Source organism: Xyrauchen texanus, chromosome 27, assembly GCF_025860055.1.
Source record: "Xyrauchen texanus isolate HMW12.3.18 chromosome 27, RBS_HiC_50CHRs, whole genome shotgun sequence".
Lineage (NCBI taxonomy): Eukaryota > Metazoa > Chordata > Actinopteri > Cypriniformes > Catostomidae > Xyrauchen > Xyrauchen texanus.
In genome coordinates this window covers 7065452-7087028 of record NC_068302.1, presented here as the reverse complement: position 1 = coordinate 7087028, position 21577 = coordinate 7065452, and the positions used below count along the sequence as shown (strand labels likewise).

Genomic DNA, 21577 nt, shown 5'->3' with positions numbered 1-21577 from the left:
CAACAAAAACATTTATTTTTTAATAAAAATAAATGAATGTCTCCCCAATTTGGATTGCCCAATTCCCACTACTTAGTAGGTCCTCTTGGTGGCGTAGTGTGAGAAATGAGAAAATATGTAATTATAATACATGATGTTCTGCTTTGTGTTTTTCTCTATATGTATGTGTGTGCAGTTGACCCCAGAGGCTTGTCACACGGCATGCAGTCTGTTCCTCTTCTTTTAATTCCTCTTTTTGATGTTCCGTATTTCGAGGAGCATGCTTATTTTCGTGAGTTGAACGGGTCAGCTCTGTAAGTAGTAAACCATCTGGGACATCTGTATATGGTCATGTTCCTTTATCACTCCGGTGTACCCAGTTTCACCTCCTCTGTCATAAGACTTTACTCTTGGCTGTTCTTTGTCTCATGAAGAATATAAATAACATGCTTGTTGTAATAAACGTTTAGTAGATTGAATACAGACACTGTCTGTGTTGTGGTTCCTTCTACTTCCTTCGCGAAGTCTTCAGAGACACAGACTCACGACTGCAACTCATTGATCACGAACATAGAAAGACGGGACCGGGAAATTGGAGATCGCAACTAGATCTAATATATTCCTAACAGTTTTGAGGGTTTCGTCCGGGATACCTCACAAACAGATACGGTCAATTTTTTGACAAACTTATGTTGACCTGTTTGTTGGGGTATCTCTGAGCCGTATAGTGTGTGCATTTGGTGGACTCCCTAAAAAGGGAACGTTATTGCTCTGCTAGCTGCAGAAAGGGAGCTGATCACTCCATTTTGACCAAGTGCACATCGAAAAAGAAAAAATTAATTAGGAAAGGGTTTCTCTGCATCAGTGTGCTCCTGGAAAGGGAGCTCTAGCTCTGTGAGATACAGAAAGGAGGTAAAATACCGCAGATTTACTGTTGCAGTTTAACATATCCTCACTAAGGTGGGAAGAGAACGGATACCGTTCTAAGGATAAAAAATAAATAAAAAATGACCGACCGAAACTGCCAGATACTCCGGGTCGCTGAATTTAAAATCCCTTCTGTTCAAGCTAAACGAGATTGGCACTGGGCCACGCCAGGGTCACATCGCACTTTCTTCCAAGGATTGCGTGTATTCCTACAAGGCATAGTGAAGTCTAAACAAGACATTAGTCATGCGGCAAATACTCAGCAAGATAAAAATTAGGACCCGTGCACATTTGTGGCTCGGTTCAACGAAGCATGGATCCACAAATCGGGGCTACCTAAATCAAACTAAATCGCTATACATTAACACCTGTTTAAACAATATGACCCCAACATGCACTTCTATATTTCGCATTAATACAACTGGGTTGTGTGACATGAACCCCCATCAATTCGCAGTACAAATCTGTGAATTAAGCACCGCTGGGGCATTCCCGTCACCAAAAACAGCAGCATTGCATGTTATGGGTGCAGAGCAACCTTAGCCATTTCAGAATAATGGTGTACACCCCAAATATAGGCAACAGCAAAGCAGGGGGCCACCGCAGCCCGAGTGTTATTATTGCCATAAATTAGGGAATGTGGCTCGTGATTGTAGAAAGAAAAAATACGACCAACAGAATGCAAACGCCCCGCAGCAGCGATGGCAACGACAACAGATAGAACCGCAGCAACAGCATGCCCGAATTATCCCATGTCCTGACCGCCGAATCAGGGTTCGTCACAGCACCAATAGGGGTGCCCGCGGAATGACCAGTGCTCTGTGCAGGTATTGTCCACATATCGCCCAATGAATATAACCAATGATTACTCTCACAGTTAAGTGTGAGATATAACAATCATATAACAATCAAATAACCTTTCTAGTCGATACTGGGGCCGACAAAAGCATGATATCTGCACAGATGTACATTGGACCCATTACGGGGAAAACTATGCGTTCCGTGGGAGTTACTGGCACCCCGTAACTTGTCAAATTACACATCCTTTATTAATTACCTCTCAGCATGACCCGGAGTTGTATTTAACCCATTCTTTCATATTGGTGGAAAATTCTCCTTACTGCCTGCTTGGGCGTGACCTCCTGCATAGACTTAATGCACACATTTTATTTTCTGGTGATGATGTAACTTTCATATTTCCGCATGCAATGATGGAGCAAACCACCCTCACAGGACATGATGAACAGCCTGTCTTAACACAACAGCATGTATCTGACCCCTCCTTTGCTGGTGTCAACCCAGTGTTATGGGCTACCAGTAAGGACGAGGCAGGCATATCACATTCAGTGACTCCATATCATGCATTGTTGAAGACTAATGAACCGGTGTATTGTAAACAGTACCCCCTGTTGGCTGAGAAATTTGATGGCATCAGACCAATTATTACACAACTATTGAACCAAGGTATTGTCATTCCCACACATTCTCCTTACAACACACCAATTAACCCAGTAAAAAAGGCTAATGGCACCGGGCGACTGACACAAGATTTAAGAAAAGTGAATGATTTGGTTATACCATTATCTCCCCTGGTGCCGGATGTGCAGACGGTATTGGCTTAAATACCTGTACACCATAACAGCTATACTGTTATTGACCTATGCTCTGCTTTTTTCAGTGTTTCTGTTTCTCCTGTGACACAGCCACTGTTCGCATTCACAAATGAGGGAACACAGTTCACGTGGACCAGACTCCCACAGGGTTTTCGAGACTCGCCGCGGTATTCTCCTCAACCCTTGACAGACCTATACCCGATCCGGTTAAAAACCTCAGCGGTAAAGACGCTTGCTACCACCCCAGGAGTTCGCTAGTTCGAATCCCAGGGCATGCCGAGTGACTCCAGCCAGGTCTCCTAATCAACCAAATTGGCGGAAACCTCCAAGAAGTGTGTGTATGTGGTGGCGTAGTGGGCTAAAGCACATAACTGGTAATCAGAAGGTAAGCAGGCTGGTTCGATCCCCACGATCATTGTGCCACCACCATTGTGTCCTTGAGCAAGGCACTTAACTCCAGGTTTCTCCGGGGGGATTGTCCCTGAAATAAGTGCACTGTAAGTCGCTTTGGATAAAAGCGTCTGCCAAATGCATAAATTTTAATGTAATTGTAAATTGGCCCAGTAGCTAGGGAGGGTAGAGTCACACGGGGTAACGTCCTCGTGATCGCTATAATGTGGTTCGGTCTCGGTGGGGCGGGTGGGGAGTTGTGTGTAGATGACGCAGTGGATGGCATGGGCCTCCACTTTCGTGGTAACGTGCTCCACATGATAAGATGCGTGGGTTGATGGTCTCAGACGCGGAGGCAGCTGAGATTCGTCCTCCGCCACCCAGACTGAGGCGAGTCACTACGCCACCACGAGGACTAAGAGCAAAATTGGGAATTGGACATTCCAAATTGGGAGAAAAAGGGGAGAAAAAGGGGAGAAAAAGGGTAGAACCCCCCAAAAAAAAAACACATCAGTATTGTAGCCAGGTTTTGGATTCGGTGCATCACTAATTTTTCATCAATATTTAAGGTTAAAATGTATCTGAATGTTTAAGGGACAAAGATTCTGTTACTGTTCACCAATCAGCATTTTTCTCATGTAAAATGGCCTGCAGTGTGAATTTTATGTGGGCATGGGCAGACGACATATTTCCAAAAGTAAGCAATGACAATCACTCAGTCAATATGGAGAAGATGGTATTTACTTGTAGTAGCAGATATCTGATCCAGTTCTAACCCATTGGGGACTGCCGTTTATGGCTTCCTGTACCGAGTACATCAGCACCTGCATACCTGTCACACCAAAGCACAAATAAGGCAAAACTATATCCTTCAAACCCATTCAGACATTGAAGCTGGTTAGAAGTGGATTGACCGAGATCATGTGTGTTGTTGAATACTGTAGAACGTCTAAGGCCTGAAAAATACTCTAAGAAAGTACATTAAAGATGGATATCATGCATTATTTCATTACAAAATGAAAACAACAGAACTCGATTCCTCATGCAATGTGAGGATGGGGTGCGCTCTCAGTGTTGCCACAAGGGAAGCTGTAGCCATCTCTTTCAGGTTCAACTACTGTCACGACAGAGCAACAGAATGTCTTGCTATGAGAGTTAGATACATTTAGTTAAACTGTCAAAATGTTCATAGCTAGTACTTGAATAACAACACATCCAGCTTAATGGCATGTTTATGGAATTGAATAAGTAACTATCACCCCCTTGAGTACTGAGGATTGTTACCGGCAAAAGAACGCAAGCAAAGTACGTAGAATTGAACAGCGCTTGCAAACATTAAAGTCTGTCTTCGCTTGCTTGCGCAGAGTATATTTCTGGACAAAGGCATGAAAAGACCCACCATAATTGAATTGGCTGTTGGACTTCTCACAGTTGATGATGTTGAATCGATATCGAACTCCCGGGCGCATATTGCCCACTTCAAAATAAAACCACTGGTGATAGTGATTACTGTTGATATCAGAGTTCAGGATCAAGTCATACTCAAACCTGGGGATAGAAACAAGTCATACACAGAAATATTAAAACTGGCCTTTTCATTTGATGAAAAAAAAATGAAAACAGAAAAAGGTTTGTATGCAATAAATTCTGCACATACTTTCGGATTTGTATTGCTTTGCGAAGATTTCCAGACTCAAATTTAGAGTTGAACTTGAGGGACTCCCCATTATCAGGAATTGGACAACTAAAAGAGCAGATTTGAAGAAATATAAACAAGAAATGTTAAGAGTTGAAGACCCATGCTTTTTGACTCCATGAAAAACAAGTCTGGGTGTGTCTGAAATGATAACAATGCTGCCTTATCAGACAGTAACCAGAAGCAAGGAGACATCAGGTCAAGTCTGTATCAAATGTCTCTGCAAAATCCTGTTTACCGAGATGGCTCTATTTTGTTGTTTTTTAGATGTAGACTTTGTCAGTTCGAACCAGTTTGGACATTCTCTGTTTACCTCTCTCATCAACAAGGCATTTCCATCCACAGAACTGCCGCTCAATAGTTGTTTTTTTGTTTTTGGCAGCATTCGGTGTAAATTGTAGACTGTGGTGCATGAAAATCCCAGAAGATCAGCAGTTACAGAAATACTCAAACCAGCACATCTGCTATATTTGTGATAGCCTAGGCCTGTGTCACTGTGACAGGGCGGAGGGCGGGTCGTGATTCTACACACCCGGCCCCTTATCAAGCTAATCAAGCCTCCGAGAGGGATAAAGGCTGACTGTGGACGGTACTGCGGGAGAGAGCGTGTGTTTACGGGCAGCTGTCCATCATATGTGTGTGTTTGTGTCTGTTGGTTTAAGTTTTTCATTAAACTATTATTCATATTGTCAAGCCGGTTCTCGCCTCCTCCTTTCCCTGTAATACCTTTACACTGGTGCCGAAATCCGGGAAGGAGGAGGGATACGCCGTAGTAGAGTCATCGCCACTACCGTCCACCCCAACAGAGCAGCTGTAGACATCCGCTGGATGACGGAAGAGCCCAGCTGCCTGGAAGCGGAGGAATGGCCGCCGACCGCGAGGGGAGGAGGGGCTCCCAATCAACCGCCTGGAGCGGTTACCACTGTCAGGGGCGGGGAGACCCCTACCGTCCACCAAAAATGCGGTGGGCATTACGTCTTTTCTCTCTCTCTCTCTCTCTCTCTCTCTCTCTCCCACTGCCACTCCATGTTGGCCTTTTCCCTCACTTTTAAATTTGACAGTGTTTTTTTTGTTTGTTGGGGGGTACTACACCGTTACAGGAAGTACCCCCTATTTTAATCATTATTGTTTCTTCCCCCTGTCCCTTCCCAGATTCAGAAAGGCTTGGATGACCTGCCGGCAGATGGGGCATGGCGTGGGGGGTGTACGTCATACAGGTGGCTACCTGGCCTGAGAGAACAAGGGAAGAACGTGACAGGGCGGAGGGTGCTGCCGGGTCGTGATTTTACACATCCGGCCCCTTATAAGGCTAATCAAGCCTAAGAGAGGGATAAAGGCCGACTGCGGAGGGCGGTGCAGGAGAGAGCGCGTTTGTGGGCAGCTGTCCGTCATATGTGTCTGTTTGTGTCTTTTGGTTTAAATTATTCATTAAACTATTATTTATATTGTCAAGCCGGTTCTCGCCTCCTCCTTTCCATTAATACCTTTACAGTCAATTATTAGAAAGTTCATATTCATATTCTGCTGTTAAAAGTAATCCAGAGTGCATAATTATATAATTGGCTAGTGATCTAGTAACAGCTACACCCTGTTTGATTGACAGGCGGCGTATGTGTGTGTGTGTATGTGTGTGTGCTGAAAATGCTCGCACTAATGCACCTGAAATAAATCAAATACATTTCAAAATTCTGTGAGGTATTCACGTAAACACAGAGAGTGATGTCTAAAGTGAATGTAAACAGTGGAGAACAAAGCAGATTTGTATTAAAATGTCAGACTTGTAAGTGTAAATATAAGTTAATATACCTGCTGCTGTCTAGTGTGTCATTATAATAATAATCAAACAACCAGAACAAGAAAACGAGAAAACACTCACTGCTCTTGACTGAGTAACTTTAGTAGTTTAAATAGTATTAATGTATTATAATCCTACAGTGAAGACCTGAAGTAGTTTTATTTTGCATTTCATTCAGAATGTTTACTTGAATACTTGATACTGCTGTTAAAAACTTTTAAACCTGTTACATTTTCTAAATTAGTTCTATTATTTTTTATCCATTTCTATTCATTGCTGTTTTTATTGTTATTTTATTTTTGACTGTTTACTATTCTTGAATAATTACTTCTTCCATAATTAACATATTAGTTAGTGTTATGTTGTGGTACTGAAGCTGGTATTGAGAATCGTCAAATTTCACTACCGACTCCTGACATTTTGGTATTGTGATTTATTTTGGTATGTCTTTATTGTACATGGTAGATCTTGCTTCAATAACATGATGAAAAAGTATATCTCATTCCATAGAAGTGTGAGCATCCCTGCTGTAAATGATGGCAATGGAGGCTTTCCTTTATTTGACTATCATATGTAACATGAAATAATTATCATATGACAATAGCCTCCTCTTCTACCCAGTACTGTCGCAGAGAATTGAGTTGATTGCATAGGTACACTATTAGGTTGGCCATCAGTCCTAATTTTAGGAAAAATGCAACAGAAACTTTGACGTGCTACTTGATCGTGTAACTTAAATGTCCTTTTTTCTCTCCAGACAAGTAACTTTTTACATGAATAAATAATTTACTATAATATTATAACAAATTAAAGCAGTATTATTTTTACATTTTGATTAGAGAAACACATGGAATATTTCTTAATAAACTGGCAATTTTTCATTTTAGAAGTTAGGACATAAATGTCAGTATCCACTCACACCCAATGTATTTAAAATTCCCCTCTTTGTTTAAAAAAAGAAAATGAACTAATATGATTTTCATCTTTAAAAATAGAAAGTTTAATTTTTAAACCAATACATAAAGACATCTATTATGGGACATGAAAATGTACTGCATAGTAGGAATAACGGTGTGAATATTATCCGCTTTTGTGTTCCACAGAATATGAGGGTGAGAAAATCATGACATAATAAACATTTTTGGCAGACTATAACTCTGTCTGTTAAGCCACTGACTCACTAGACAGCTTCCTTTGTTAAAGTTCATACTGACCTCTGATTGTCCAAGTCATACACGACTCTATCGAGTATGTCACTGGGGTGAATAAGCCTCTCAATGTCCTGGAAGATCTTCGTTCTGCTGGAAAAGAAACATTTTTGCTTTGCATCTTTTAAAAAGACTACGTTTTATAGTGAAAAAGTCAGGTCTGCCTTACCTCTGCACCCCATAAGCCCTCTCTAGTATGGGTTCGCGGAGGTTAAGTGCCACATGGCCAAAGTAATCAGGGTATGCAACCTCTGTGTATGCGGGCACTGAACGGGTGCCCTTCACCATCTCCAAGTAGAGATCAGGGTCGTGTAGCGGCAGCAGTGCAGCTGTATCTGGCACCTCAATTACCGCCTGGTCCCCGCTCTCCTCCTGTGGCCCATTCACAGATTCTCCATTCACAGAGATCTCACCGTCCAGAACCAGCCGACCCAAACTACATGCCAGATCAGGGTCGGGTTTGCCCTCTAGGGCCTTTGATATGGAGATGCTGTCCAGATCCAGAGGGGGGTCATTTGACCGCGGTGGCTGAATGTTCTTTGGCCGTCTGTTTTGCTTGGTGGGAATGATGAGGGGGTTATGAAGATTTGGGTCAACGCTTAGAGGCGTGACAGATCCAGGGCTTTGAAAGTCATTAACCTGAGACAAACAGAAACATTTGCTTTAAACAGTGATTGGCCCAAATGATGGAGAGAAGTGAGCAGTGCATTGTAAAAAGTTACTAAAGGAATTATGCAGATCAGGCAACGGCGTGAACGCGCCAACAAAATCAGTGCTGAACACAATTTGCACACGCAATTCTGACCTTGAAAGCCAATTCCTTGCGCTATATAGAGGAGAACGCAGCAGACCACCCTAATCTGACACATTCTGCTGGGACTGTAAAGTATCACTCCACTACTGTGATTCTGATACCTGAATGATCTGAAAATAATTAGTTTACTATTTTTAAGTAACTTACCCAACACTGACCATATCTAGTGACCAGAATATCATAAAGATTTAAACCTTAGCTCTTTTGAATTGGAATAGAAATCAACCACCCGGGGTTGTGTTTCACGATAACGGTCTTACAAGCATTCTCTACATGCAAAGTTAAGACCATTCTTTCCTTTTTCACATGCATTTCCCAAAACTGGAAAAAACACACATTATGACACACATTGTGTCCATATGTAAATTGCTGAAATGTGCCCATATAGTGTCGCTTGTCATTGTAATGCTTGATACAGTGACCCCAACAAGTATTGGGACAAAATACGAGATTTGTCTTTGAAACCCTCCTCCTCCCCAGTTCCACTAATCTAGATCTACTTTAGCCATTAGTTCCCTGGCTATATCTACCTCACTCCGTTTTGTGTTCATTGCTTGATTGTTTGTTTGAGTCCTGTTACTTGCCACTCTCTTCCTCTGCCCTAGTATACCCTGAATAGTGAACGGTGTTTTGGTTTCAAGTCTGCGCTGTGTGCGCCGGGATTGTGGTTACCATCCTGCCTGTTGCCTCCACTCCTTTGACGCTGATCCAGAGTTCCCCTCAGCAATACCTCACTGCACACGACCACTACGCACACAAGCCTATGAACACTACTCTATAAGGATTCCTTGAGCATCTGCACTACACTACCACTATGAACACACCATCCTTTTCCATGCTGCAGATGGTGCTGTGGTTCCCCCATTGAAGCTTTACTAGCCTAGCTGTGTTTGTTTACTAAATATGATCATCGTCTCTGCACTTGGATCTTTTGTCTCATTCTTCCAGACAGCCATGGTCAATGAATTATGTTAATGGGAGCTGTTATACACTGAAGCCCTGTGAATGGTCCAACACAATGACTATGTTGAGTATAACAAGGTTTGCAGTGTTGCGGGGGACAACGCCCTTAGGTGTCAGAGTAGAAGAAGAAGAGGTGGGAAGACGAGCCAAGATAGACAATTTTTCCCTTAAATATAACATCTCCATTTCCTCTGAATTTAATTTGTAAAACAATTATGCTGCCAATGTGGTCGTGCTCACAAATTCATTTAAGTCATTTATTGATTTAGGCCTAATAATGTTTTCTTACATTTATCTATTTTATGGCTTTATTTTAAATATATATATATATATATATATATATATATATATATATATATATATATATATATATATAAGTATTTTGTTCTTATTAACAAGTATACATTAGATAATAAAAATAGGCCTATATGATTGATATGGTAAGTAGACCTAAACAATTATATTATCTTTAAATAAAAATAAACTTGAAAGTATCTTGGTCACATTGTAAAGCTACTACTGGATAAAAGTGTAAAAATCTCAACATTGACAGTAATAAATAAAATTAAGTGTAATTTCGTGATCGACCTGCAGGTGTCTGCATAAGTCTATGTCCTTACGATGCTCTTAGCGCTCTACGATTACTCCAAATCACTTTCAGAACTACAAAGATTTTCAAGTACTACTTTAGTTATAATGCTTTTGGGAATCAGTCCAAAATTCTAAGATGATTCGTATGATCGTTTCTAGTATCTACTTAGGGTTATGATGCTTTTAGGAAATGAGGCCAGAACACCCTAGAAACTGAATAGTAATGCCACTCAGAACACATAAACAACTGCGTAGCAATGACTTGGCAACAAAAACTCCTCAATATATGAGATCAATACTGTTGTCAAGTCAAAACTCACCTTAAAATACTGTGTGAATTCAAGACAGAAACGCTCGTAGACTCTCAGCTCATCAAACGGACGTGCCTGCATCTGTCTGGGACGTAATTTGTTGATATCCGTCTCAATGTCATCATTCTATAGAGAGAAAAAAAAACTACAATCTTTACAAAATCAAATGTCCGGTAACTTGGATAGTGATTCTACAAAATTCTGAACATTATTTAGGACAACGAAAAGAAACGGTTGTCATTGTATAGGATTGAGAAAAAAACGGCACACTAAAAAAAAGTTCTATAACTATTGTCTATCAAATTTCAGTTAATTCATTAATTGATGATTGATTGATTAATTATCTGATATTAGATCAATTTAACCATGCCTACTTAAGCCGATTAACAGAAGGTGTAGTTGGTCCTTGTGTCAGTTTCAGTTTCTCTGTGTGTATATATATATATATATATACACACATACATATACATATACATACACATACACACACACACAGTGGATATAAAAAGTCTACACACCCCTGTTAAAATGGCAGGTTCTTGTGATGTAAAAAATGGGACAAAGATAAATCATGTCAGAACTTTTTCCACCTTTAATATGACCTATAAAGTGAACAATTCAATTGAAAAACAAACTGAAATCTTTGAGAGGGAAAAATAAAAAAAACTCACAATAACCTGGTTGCATAAGTGTGCACACCCTTAAACTAATACTTTGTTGAAGCACCTTTTGATTTTATTACAGCACTCAGTCTTTTTGGGTAGGAGTCTATTAGCATGGCACATCTTCGACGTGGCAATATTTGCTCACTCTTCTTTGCAAAAGCTCTCCAAATCTGTCAGATTGCGAGGACATCTCCTGTGCACAGCCCTCTTCAGATCACCCCACAGATGTTCAATTGGATTCAGGTCTGGGCTCTGGCTGGGCCATTCCAAAACGTTAATCTTCTTCTGGTGAAGCCATGCTTTTGTGGATTTGGATGTGTGCTTTGGGTCGTTGTCGTGCTGAAAGGTGAACTTCCTCTTCATCTTCAGCTTCAGCTTTCTAACGGATGCCTGAAGGTTTTGTGCCAAAATTGCCTGGTATTTGGAACTGTTCATAATTCCATCCACCCTGACTAAAGCCCCAGTTCCAGCTGAAGAAAAACAGCCCCAAAGCATAATGCTGCCACCACCATGCTTCACTGTGGGTGTGGTGTTCTTTGGGTGATATGCAGTGTTGTTTTGCGCCAAACATACCTTTTGGAATTATGGCCAAAAAGTTCAACCTTGGTTTCATCAGACATTACACATTTTCCCACGTGCTTTTGAGACACTTGATGTTTGTTTTTGCAAACTTCAGCCAGGCTTGGATGTTTTTCTTTGTAAGAAAAGGCTTCCGTCTTGCCACCTTACCCCATAGCTCATTCATATAAAGAATATGGGAGATTGTTGTCACATGTAGCACACAGCCAGTACTTGCCAGAAATTCCTGCAGTTCCTTTAATTTTGCTGTAGGCCTCTTGGAAGCCTCCCTGACCAGTTTTCTTCTCGTCTTTTCATCAATTTTGGAGGGACATCCAGTTCTTGGTAATGTCTCTGTTGTGCCATATTTTCTCCACTTGATGATGACTGTCTTCACTGTGTTCCATGGTATATCTAATGCTTTGTACCCTTCTCCTGACTGATATCTTTCAACAATGAGATCCCTCTGATGCTTTGGAAGCTCTCTGTGGACCATGGCTTTTGCTCTGAGATGCAACTAAGAAAATATCAGGAAAATCCAACTAGAACAGCTGAACTTTATTTGTGATTAATCAGAGTCCCTTTAAATGATGGCAGGTGTGTAATGACTTCTATTTAACATGAGTTTGAATGTGATTGGTTAATTCTGAACACAGCCACATCCCCAGTTATAAGAGGGTGTGCACACTTATGCAACCAGGTTATTGTAAGGTTTTTAATTATTTTTCCCCCACGAAGATTTCAGTTTGTTTTTCAATTGAATTGTTCACATTATAGGTCACATTAAAAGTGGAAAAAGTTCTGACATAATTTATCTTTGTCTCATTCTTTTACATCACAAAAACCTGGCATTTTAACAGGGGTGTGTAGAAAGAACTTTTTATATCCACTGTATATATTTATATGTATGTATATTTAATATAACAAATGTTTTATGAGATTTTTGGTTATTTGAGCAATTTTCTGCTATTGATAAATTGTTTTATATGTGTAAATCTCACAAAAACTGTAGAAATGTAATAAGATTTACCCACATACATTGCATTATAAAGACCATCGTCCACTCTGCTCTCTAAATATTGGCATTAGCCACTGAAAATCCAATATTGGTTGACCAGTAGCACTTATGTTTAAGACTTTAGTACCTGTGTTTTATGACCCGTTTCATCATCCTCATTTTCCGTGTCATTTTCTGTGTCAACCTCTGTGCCTTCATTCTCATCACTCTCGTCAACAACATCATCCACTAACACACAACACACAAAGATACATTTCCACATTAAAGAACTCAAGATACTGTACATTAAATATCAGTTTACTATGAACAGCATTATTACTAAAAAGAAAAAAGTGTGTAAGAGGAAAAAAAAAATATTAAGTCAAAAGTCAGAGTTACAGTGGCCCCGAGAAGTATTTGGAAACTAAAAACTTTCTTTTTAAATAACAAACAAATGTATATATATGTATATGTATATGTATGTGTGTTAGTGGAACATATCCATATTTCAGTCAGGACAACTGCCGGAAAACATTTTTAAGTATTTTAAGGGATGTGACAAGTTATTGGGTTTAGTCTTTGCAGAGCAAAGCAATTACAAAGACTTCCTACTGCTAGAACTTACTCAGACATGTCGGGCATGTAAGACATGCTACTGCTGCATAATTAGACATATTTACATTCTACCTGAAGTAGATTTAGACAAGTGATGCTGGGGAGGAGGAGGGTTTCAAAGACTAAACTCTCATATTTTGTCTCAATACTTTTTGGGGTCACTGTGACAAGTATGTTTTTTACCTCCTGGAGGCAGGCTGTGAAGCTGTGCAACTGGTCCACCAGCTAATATGTGTGGTAGCGGGTACTGATAGACACTTTTAATGGTAGGCAGTGGTAGGCGGTTCTTTGGAAAGCACTTCCTCATAATTAGGCTGGAGGTATTGACCAGAGGATCTAGTGTCCGGACGGGTAGGCACTCCTAAACACATTACAGTTAGAGTTAATATTTCTAATGTATATAGTTCACCCAAGTATACAGTATGTAGTAATGTATATGTAGTAAACCTATTTGGCACATTCAATAAAATCAAGAGTAGGATAAAATGTCACCCAATGCTTTAGTTTCATACAGTGGATGTGTTATAAAGGATCCTCATGCCGTTGGCATCTATGAAGGCCTTCCTGCCAAGTTTAATGTTTGTGAGGTTTTTAATACATCCCAGAATGCTCTTGCGAATGATCATGTGACGATGGCGTGTGTCGTTACGGTGCCAGTCCTGGTAGATGGCTAGTAGAGTGGGCATATACCCTCTGTCCACTGCCCACCGTGCATTCATTTCTAAACAGCACACATACAAGAGGTCCATGTTATGCAGACTTTCAAATTCAATTATGTGTAAAATACAGTACACTCTATGTGTAACAAATAACACAATAACGTTACAATAAACTTTTTATAATATTATCCTCCATTGGATGTTAATTGTATAATAAGTTGTGAAACAAAATCTGAACTCATGAATATGGCACCAAAAAGTTAATGTATTGCATAATGACATACAACCCTAGAAGTGGTGAATCTCATGAAAACATGTCCAGGTCATATTTCACATAATAAGTATGCATGTATGTGTGTATATATATATATATATATGCACGTTTATTTTTTATAAATATTTCAAATTTTTCTCAATTTTAAAAAAAACCCATTATGTATAGTATAAACACTTTACAATTTAAGTAATATATAAAACAATTGCTTAAAATAAAGTCATAATGCATAAATTCTTAATGTCCTAATCTAGACCTCAAGTTCTGTCTTCCTTTAGATTTTGAGGTGATATATAAGCTGGACATGCTCTTTACAGGTTTCATTAGATTCACCCAAGGAAGCATCTTACTGGACTTCAGTAACGCTGCTAGTGTGTCCAAGGCCACCCTGTTTAGGAAAAAGAACAAAAAGAAATCAGGATAAAAATAAATTAAAAGCAGTATATTTTGTTGTCAAAGTGTGAGCAATATTTAAAAATCAGTAATATTCTAGTAACAATTTGGCAAAATATGCATCAGATTTCTATCAGAACTGGTAAACAAAACACACACTACTGTACATACTTGAGCAAAGTGGTACTCTTTTTGCTGAAGGGTCCGATGATTTCAAACATGAGCTCCAAAGCACCACTCTTTCCCAGAGAAACTGCATTTACCACTACAGGAAAACACAGAAAGACCTACATGATCGTGTGCTTCACTGGTGTGATGCTCAATATATTGGTGAACATATCAGTGTGGACGTTTTGTTTTGCCATTTAATTAGGCCAATTTTATTTTGAAAACAAAACCAGACCAAAACACAATGTTCATGTGATGTTTTTTTTTTTTTTTTTAAATGTACAGTTTAATTATTTATAAAAAAAATTTTAATAAAACTTATGTTTATCACTGAGATAGAATTACTGCTTATACAGTGATTATTAGCCTATATGACAATGTTTACTTTAAAGTGTTTCTATTATAATTTATTGTAGATTATTGTAAGAGTGCATGTTTTGTTCATGTTTGTGTGAGCTGAAAGCACAGGCATTTCAAAATAAGAGTCTCCGCTGTATTTCGATTTCAACACTCTAAAAAACATTTTCATTCATTTTAAATTGTGAGCGGTATTTTGCACTCCAAGGGACCATTATTGCAATCTGATTGCCGCTAAGGAGCACATAAAATGAATGTACAGCATGTTAGTGAACTTACAGTTGCCCGAGTAAACCCGCAGCACCTGTAGGCATGGCAACAGCAGCTTGTGGTTCTGCAGATTGTGCTTTACTTGATTCACCGTCACATTCAGTGCACCGTTCAGGCGCGCTTTAACACCAAACTTCCTGTCTGAAGAGGAAGTGATGTCATCTAAAAGTGACCAGTGCCAATTGCAGGGAACTTAATCAATATTCAGCTTCAAAACAGTTAAATGACACATTTATACTTTAGTTAATAACATGAGAAAATGATTTGATTGTACCAAACCAAATATCTTATAAACTCGTCATAGCTAATCAGGTCAGCAAAGTATATGGTACTGTATGTCTCAACATCCAATAACTTGGTTTGCTTTACTGGAATTATGTGTGTGTATTTGCGGTCTTACCTTTCGGGCCGACTTTAAACAGTAAAGAGTGAATGTGCAGCATTAGTTCTTCATTTAGAGGAAGGTCTTTGCTGGAGCTCACCAGCAGCTGCAGCAGAATTGCAGTTCCTCCCTTAGACACAAACACTCCGGTCCTGCGTCCTCCACCTACCACAACAAAAACAACAGTTACAGACAAAGCAACATTACACTGGATTCAACAATCTGCCATTCTGTCCTTCAGACACAGAGTGTTTTGACTGGTGTGTCCTGATTATGTCAATACTAGCTCTATGCACAATGTGACACTTTATTAATATATTAATATGAAAATATAAGGCAAAATAAATAAATCACTCTACAAATTGACAAATTAATACGTAAAATATTAGCTTAATAATAAAGATGATAATAATAATAATACAAATATTTACAATACTCGTGTAAAAGTATAATTGGTTTTAAGAGGATGAACATGTTGCTGGGCAAATGGTTAAAGAAAAGAAATAGCACAATCATTTCTAAATACGCAATTAACAAGTTGCATTTAAAAGAAACAAATATTTATTATTTTGTTATTTTTAACGACATTTTAAACAAATAAATCCTTGTTTAAAATAAATTAAATAATGATTTATTTTTAATATGTTTTTAATAATTAAAACAAAATATTTGTCAATTTGGGGTTTATATAAAAAAATATTTTCAAATGAATAAATTGATAGTTGATTCCATTATTTATAAGTGGCACTCCTTTTCCCCCATTACTTTTAGCAATAAAGCTCAACGTTTAAAAGCATAATTACCATACTGCATAGATCACACTGCAGCCAACCTATCAAAGCAACTAGACAGCCCAAAACATCATACACAAATGTAAAAATACGACAGAAGTCAAATGAATCCATATACATCATCAACTGAGAAGTTAAAACACTTACCCACTGTCAACAGTTCATTTAAAATACTGAGGATGTTCAGGGTGGTCTGCAAATCCCGTGTATTCTGAATGGATAGAATCAAGCGGATTAATAACTGAAAAGCACTTTAATACATGACTTAAGAATAACTTGATCTACAGATGAAATCAATGTGATTGGGTATCAGTTTTGTCAGTGCTGGTACCTCTAGAGTAGAGAGAATAACATCCATCCCACTGGAGCCTTTAGACATCATCTCCTTACGGGTCTTCTCTAAAACATTACAGAACGCATACTGTTAACAATTAGCCTATAATTCAACTGCTTTATTCTAAATAATGTAAGTACATATACTGTATATTAAAAACAATCAAAAACAGACTACAGTAATTTGGGTGCTCATTGTCGTACTGTAGATTGTTGATCCTTTTATCTAGATATTTCATAATTGTTTCAATACATGCATAAATAACGGTGTTTTTCATTTTGTTCATTTTAATTAATAAGTTACCAAATTAAGTTACGAGATACTTTCTGGTCCAAAGTGACTTAAAGTACATGTTTTACAGGGATCTCCCCAGAGCAATTTGGGTTTAAGTGCCTTTTGAACCGGCGATTACTAGACTAATCTACACTCACTGTAATTTACAGAACAGTTTAGGAACAATTCAGGATTTGAAACCTGCATTTAAAGTTCTGCTTTGCATATTCTCTAAAAGATTTCCATGAGAATATCTGTCTTTTTCTTATACATGTTCATTGAGGCTGTCACATTCATTCATATTTAAAACCTAATAGTCAAGTAGGCTTTAACTCAAGAAATGTCTCTGGCACAGGCTTGGAAACATAAGTGTTTAAAAGTTTTTTATGACGCAGGCCTCAAATGGCTGAGATGTTTTGATATGCTACCTGGCCAACAAAGAGATAAGTGTGTGTGTGTGTGTGTGTGTGTGTGTGTGTGTGTGTGTGTGTGTGTGTGTGTGTGTGTGGGGAAAGTATTTGCCAAATATAACAACTGAGCAAAAACAAAACCACAAACAAAATCTAAACAATATTTAAAAACAACACAAACACAAAAAAACGAAACAAACAGGGATCCCACATTGAAGTACAGCATACGTAGTAATAAGCACAACATGAAGACTCGGCAAACAAAAAAGTAACATTTTCAAAACCGTCTTTAGCAGGAATCAAACTCACAACCTTTTGAACCATAAGTCCAATGCTTTTACACATTCCAAGCCACAAATAAAAAACTGTTAGATATAATTAATGTTGAATTTAAGCAGGAATTATGCCATGTAGTACAGCTTACACAGTAGTAAGCACATCATGAAGACACAATTAAAAACCACCCCTAGTTAAAATAGAACTCACAATCTTTTGAACAATGGCCCAACCTTTAACCACTAGGGCACTCAGTTGAGATACCTAAATAATGCTAAAGAGACTCAATAAGTTTAGAGCAAGCACAAAAATGCTAACTGATTAGAATGCTAGCTGATTAGCATGCTAAGGTACTGTTGTCTACAGATTGTATTGTGATCAAATAGCATAAAAAATACATTGGATAGCGTGCTAACTTATTAGCATGCTAACTGATTAGCATTTTAACCAATTAGCATGCTAAGCCAATGTTGCCCTATAGCATTGTGATCAAATAGCCTTATAAGACAGAAAGCCCATCAGTTAGCATGTTAACCAATTAGCATGCTAAGTTATCATAGAACGTAACATGATAACTATGCTAAACAGACATGTTCATTTAAACTAAAGGTGATGCTATCTCCAAACTTCTCAATCCTTTCAAAAGATATCACTCTCATATAAATCAGGAGAGCAAAATTAAGACAATACAAAGACCTCCACAACAGTATAGCATCAACTCTAACACCAACATGTGGAAATCGAACCCACGACCCTTAGAACCACAGTTGAAGTCAGAAGTTTACATGCACTTAGGTCATTAAAGTCATTAGAACTCATTTTTTAACCACTTCACATATTTAATATAGCAAACTACAGGTTTGGCATGTCGTTTATAACATCAACTTTGTAACTATTAATTTTTCCAACAATTGTTTACAGACAGATGTTATATGTTGTTTCACTTTTAATTGACTATATTACAATTCCAGTGGGTCAGAAGTTTACATACACTAAGTTAACTGTGCCTTTAAGCAGCTTGGAAAATTGCAGAAAATGATGTCAAGCCTTAGCTTCTGATATGAGGTGTAATGAATTAGAGGATGCATTTTAAGGACTACCTTAAAACTTAGTGCCTCTTTGCTTGGCATTATGGGAAAATCAAAAGAAATCAGCCAAAACCTAAAAAAATTACAATTTGTGGACCTCCACAAGTGTGGTTTATCCTTGGGAGCAATTTCCAAACAGCTGAAGGTACCACGTTCATCTGTACAAACAATAGTATGCAAGTATAAACACCATGGGACCACGCAGTAGGGCTAAAACGATTAGTCGACATTATCGATAAGGTTGACAATAAAAGTCACACAAAATTAGTCACACTGCCGCTCACTCCTTGCTGAGGAGAGGAAGAATTACACAGCTCACAGTCCAGATGCACTCTAAACGTTCTTCAGGTTTCAGGTGATGTAGTTTGCAAAGTATGAGGGAATTATACAAAAATACCCAAAACGTTAATACTGAAGCACACTTGTTGTGGAATAAGCAGAGCAGGAGCTGCCACTCTGCTGAAGCAAATCTTGCGCCTTTAAAGAAAACACCCCGGCATTACATCTTTAATACAGTTATATTTAATGCGTTATAGCTTTATTAAAATTCAAATAATAAGGAAGCAGTTCATGTAAATAACTACAAACTCAGAAATTGGCATTTCTCTGTGTGGTCAGCGCCTCTTCTATGAGTTGCGCGAAGTGTCCCGATCTGAAGGGGGAAGAGATTGAATCTTCTCCCGGCTGATGCACACTCTGTCACCGGGACTCCCTCTAGCATGTGCGCTTAATGCAGCTAGATTATAACGTGATGGCTCACGACTTAATCTATCATAACACAGTATCTGTGTCATTGTGCATTTCTTATAGTGAAGAAAATTGGCAATATGCAGCTATATTAATAAGAGAGAGTTTGTTTTTTGTGAGTTAAAGGTGGATTAAAGAGAACAAAAATGTGAGAGAGTTTAGTCTTTGCCCCATTATACACTGCAATAAAATACATTTTCCGTTATAACAATGTACATTCATTTTAGCAGCTGTATGGCAGAAGAAAACATTGTTATCTGACAATGTTGTATATAATATTAAAAATACAAATATTAAAAAGAAAATCTAAAAATCCTTTAAAAAAAGAAGCATTCACCAGAGAAGCAATAAGATATAAATGGAGTAATGAATACATGTAACGGGATTACGTATTTAAAATACAAAATATTAGTAACTGTATTCCACTACAGTTACAATTTAAACCATTGGTAATCAGAATACAGTTACATTCAAAAAGTATTTTGATTACTGAAGAGATTACTTTGTATTTGATTGTAATTTGTTTCATTTAATATTTAGACTATTCAGTTGGAAAACTTTTATCCAAATAAAAGATGCAATCTAAGGAGCTTTGAACAGCAGTGAAACACTTTCTTAAGATGTGTTACATTCAGACATTTTCATACTGTTGTGAGTGAAAAGGTGGATATGACACCATTGAGGAATTTTCCCTTGGAAGCTTAATAGAGGAGCTACATCAAGTTTCTACCGCTAAAGAAGAAAACAGTTAGAAACGCTTTGACAGATGAAACATGAATCCAATAAATATACGATTATATGCCTGGTCAATGTTTTTATGAGGTTAGGGTATTTTTAAAAGAAATGCTAACCAATGTCACATATAACATTGTATAGAAAGCTACAACCAATATATCTATGATGATGCACGTTGGAGCATAACTTCTTTTTTTCTCTAGTAATACCTCTGATATTAGAGCAAAGATGTACAGCAAAATCTTATTCTTAATAATAATTTTTATATATATTTTTTTACAGTTTTTCTGTAAAAACATCAAAAATCCTTAAAGCAAGATCAATTTAAGTGAATTTTCTTACTTTATTTACTTGTTTATAGTCAAAACAAGTGAAAAATTTGCCAGTACTGAAGAAGTAATCCAAAGTATTTAGATTGTTATTCACTTTGAGTAATCTAACGGAATACATTACAAATGACATTTTACAGCGTGTATTCTGTAATCTCTAGCAAAATACTTTTTAAAAGTAACCTGTCCAACCCTGAAGATATTTAGACTTGCTTTTAGAGAATAGATCTTGAATATAAGCATATTTTGTCTTTACTGCACTCACAGAAGTATAACCATGATAAAAAATGCCCTTATAAACAAAATATATGTTTATATTCGTCCCATAAAGCAAGTATAAATATCGTATATGTTGCTTCTCAAGTAGTGTATTTGTATTTTTAGAAAATTTTAAATGGAAAACAACACAAAACACTTGATAAAAATACTTTTTTTTGCAGTGAATATTTTTATTCTTATAATAAAAAGTATTTATTTTCCTTTATTTCAGTGAATGTCATTCAGAGGTATTTTTAAAAGATGATTTTGTCAGCTTTACTGTTAGCAAGCACGTTTAATACATCTTAACATGACGGTTAAGAGCGAATGAGTAATAATTGGAATAATCTCCAGAATAGGCAAATAATCGTTAGATTAGTCGATTATCAAAATAAATGTTAGTTGCAGCCCTAACACCACTCAGGAAGAAGATGCATTCTGTCTCCTAGAGATAAACGTAGTTTGGTGTGAAAAGTGCAAATCAATCCCAGAACAACAGCAAAGGTGTTTATGAAGACCTTATGAAGATGCTGGAGGAAACAGTTAGACAAGTATCTATATCCACAGTAAAACGAGTCCTATATCAACATACCCTGAGAGGCCACTTCTCCAAAGCCGCCATAAAAAAAGCCAGACTACAGTTTGCAAGTGCACATGGGGACAAATATCATACTTTTTGGAGAAATGTCCTCTGGTCTGATGAAACAAAAA

The 21577-nt window shown here is 37.9% G+C and overlaps 1 protein-coding gene across 5 annotated transcripts in view; it reads right to left on the bottom strand.

The window, feature by feature from the left end:
- LOC127621310 (cytosolic carboxypeptidase 1) overlaps positions 1-21577 on the bottom strand; it is a 76034-nt gene that overhangs the window by 30400 nt on the left and 24057 nt on the right. For 2 of the 5 annotated variants that reach the window (XM_052094861.1, XM_052094865.1), the window contains 15 exons: positions 16748-16815; positions 16564-16627; positions 15644-15790; positions 15253-15405; positions 14620-14713; positions 14406-14443; positions 13635-13843; positions 13306-13483; positions 12656-12756; positions 10297-10413; positions 7778-8247; positions 7615-7701; positions 4567-4653; positions 4309-4457; positions 3654-3741 (listed from right to left, as the gene is read on the bottom strand). In XM_052094861.1, coding sequence (XP_051950821.1) covers positions 3654-3741; positions 4309-4457; positions 4567-4653; positions 7615-7701; positions 7778-8247; positions 10297-10413; positions 12656-12756; positions 13306-13483; positions 13635-13843; positions 14406-14443; positions 14620-14713; positions 15253-15405; positions 15644-15790; positions 16564-16627; positions 16748-16815 — 2050 coding nt within the window. The remainder of the gene's footprint in view (positions 1-3653; positions 3742-4308; positions 4458-4566; positions 4654-7614; positions 7702-7777; positions 8248-10296; positions 10414-12655; positions 12757-13305; positions 13484-13634; positions 13844-14405; positions 14444-14619; positions 14714-15252; positions 15406-15643; positions 15791-16563; positions 16628-16747; positions 16816-21577) is intronic. The other 3 variants (XM_052094862.1, XM_052094863.1, XM_052094864.1) reach the window with 3 other exon arrangements.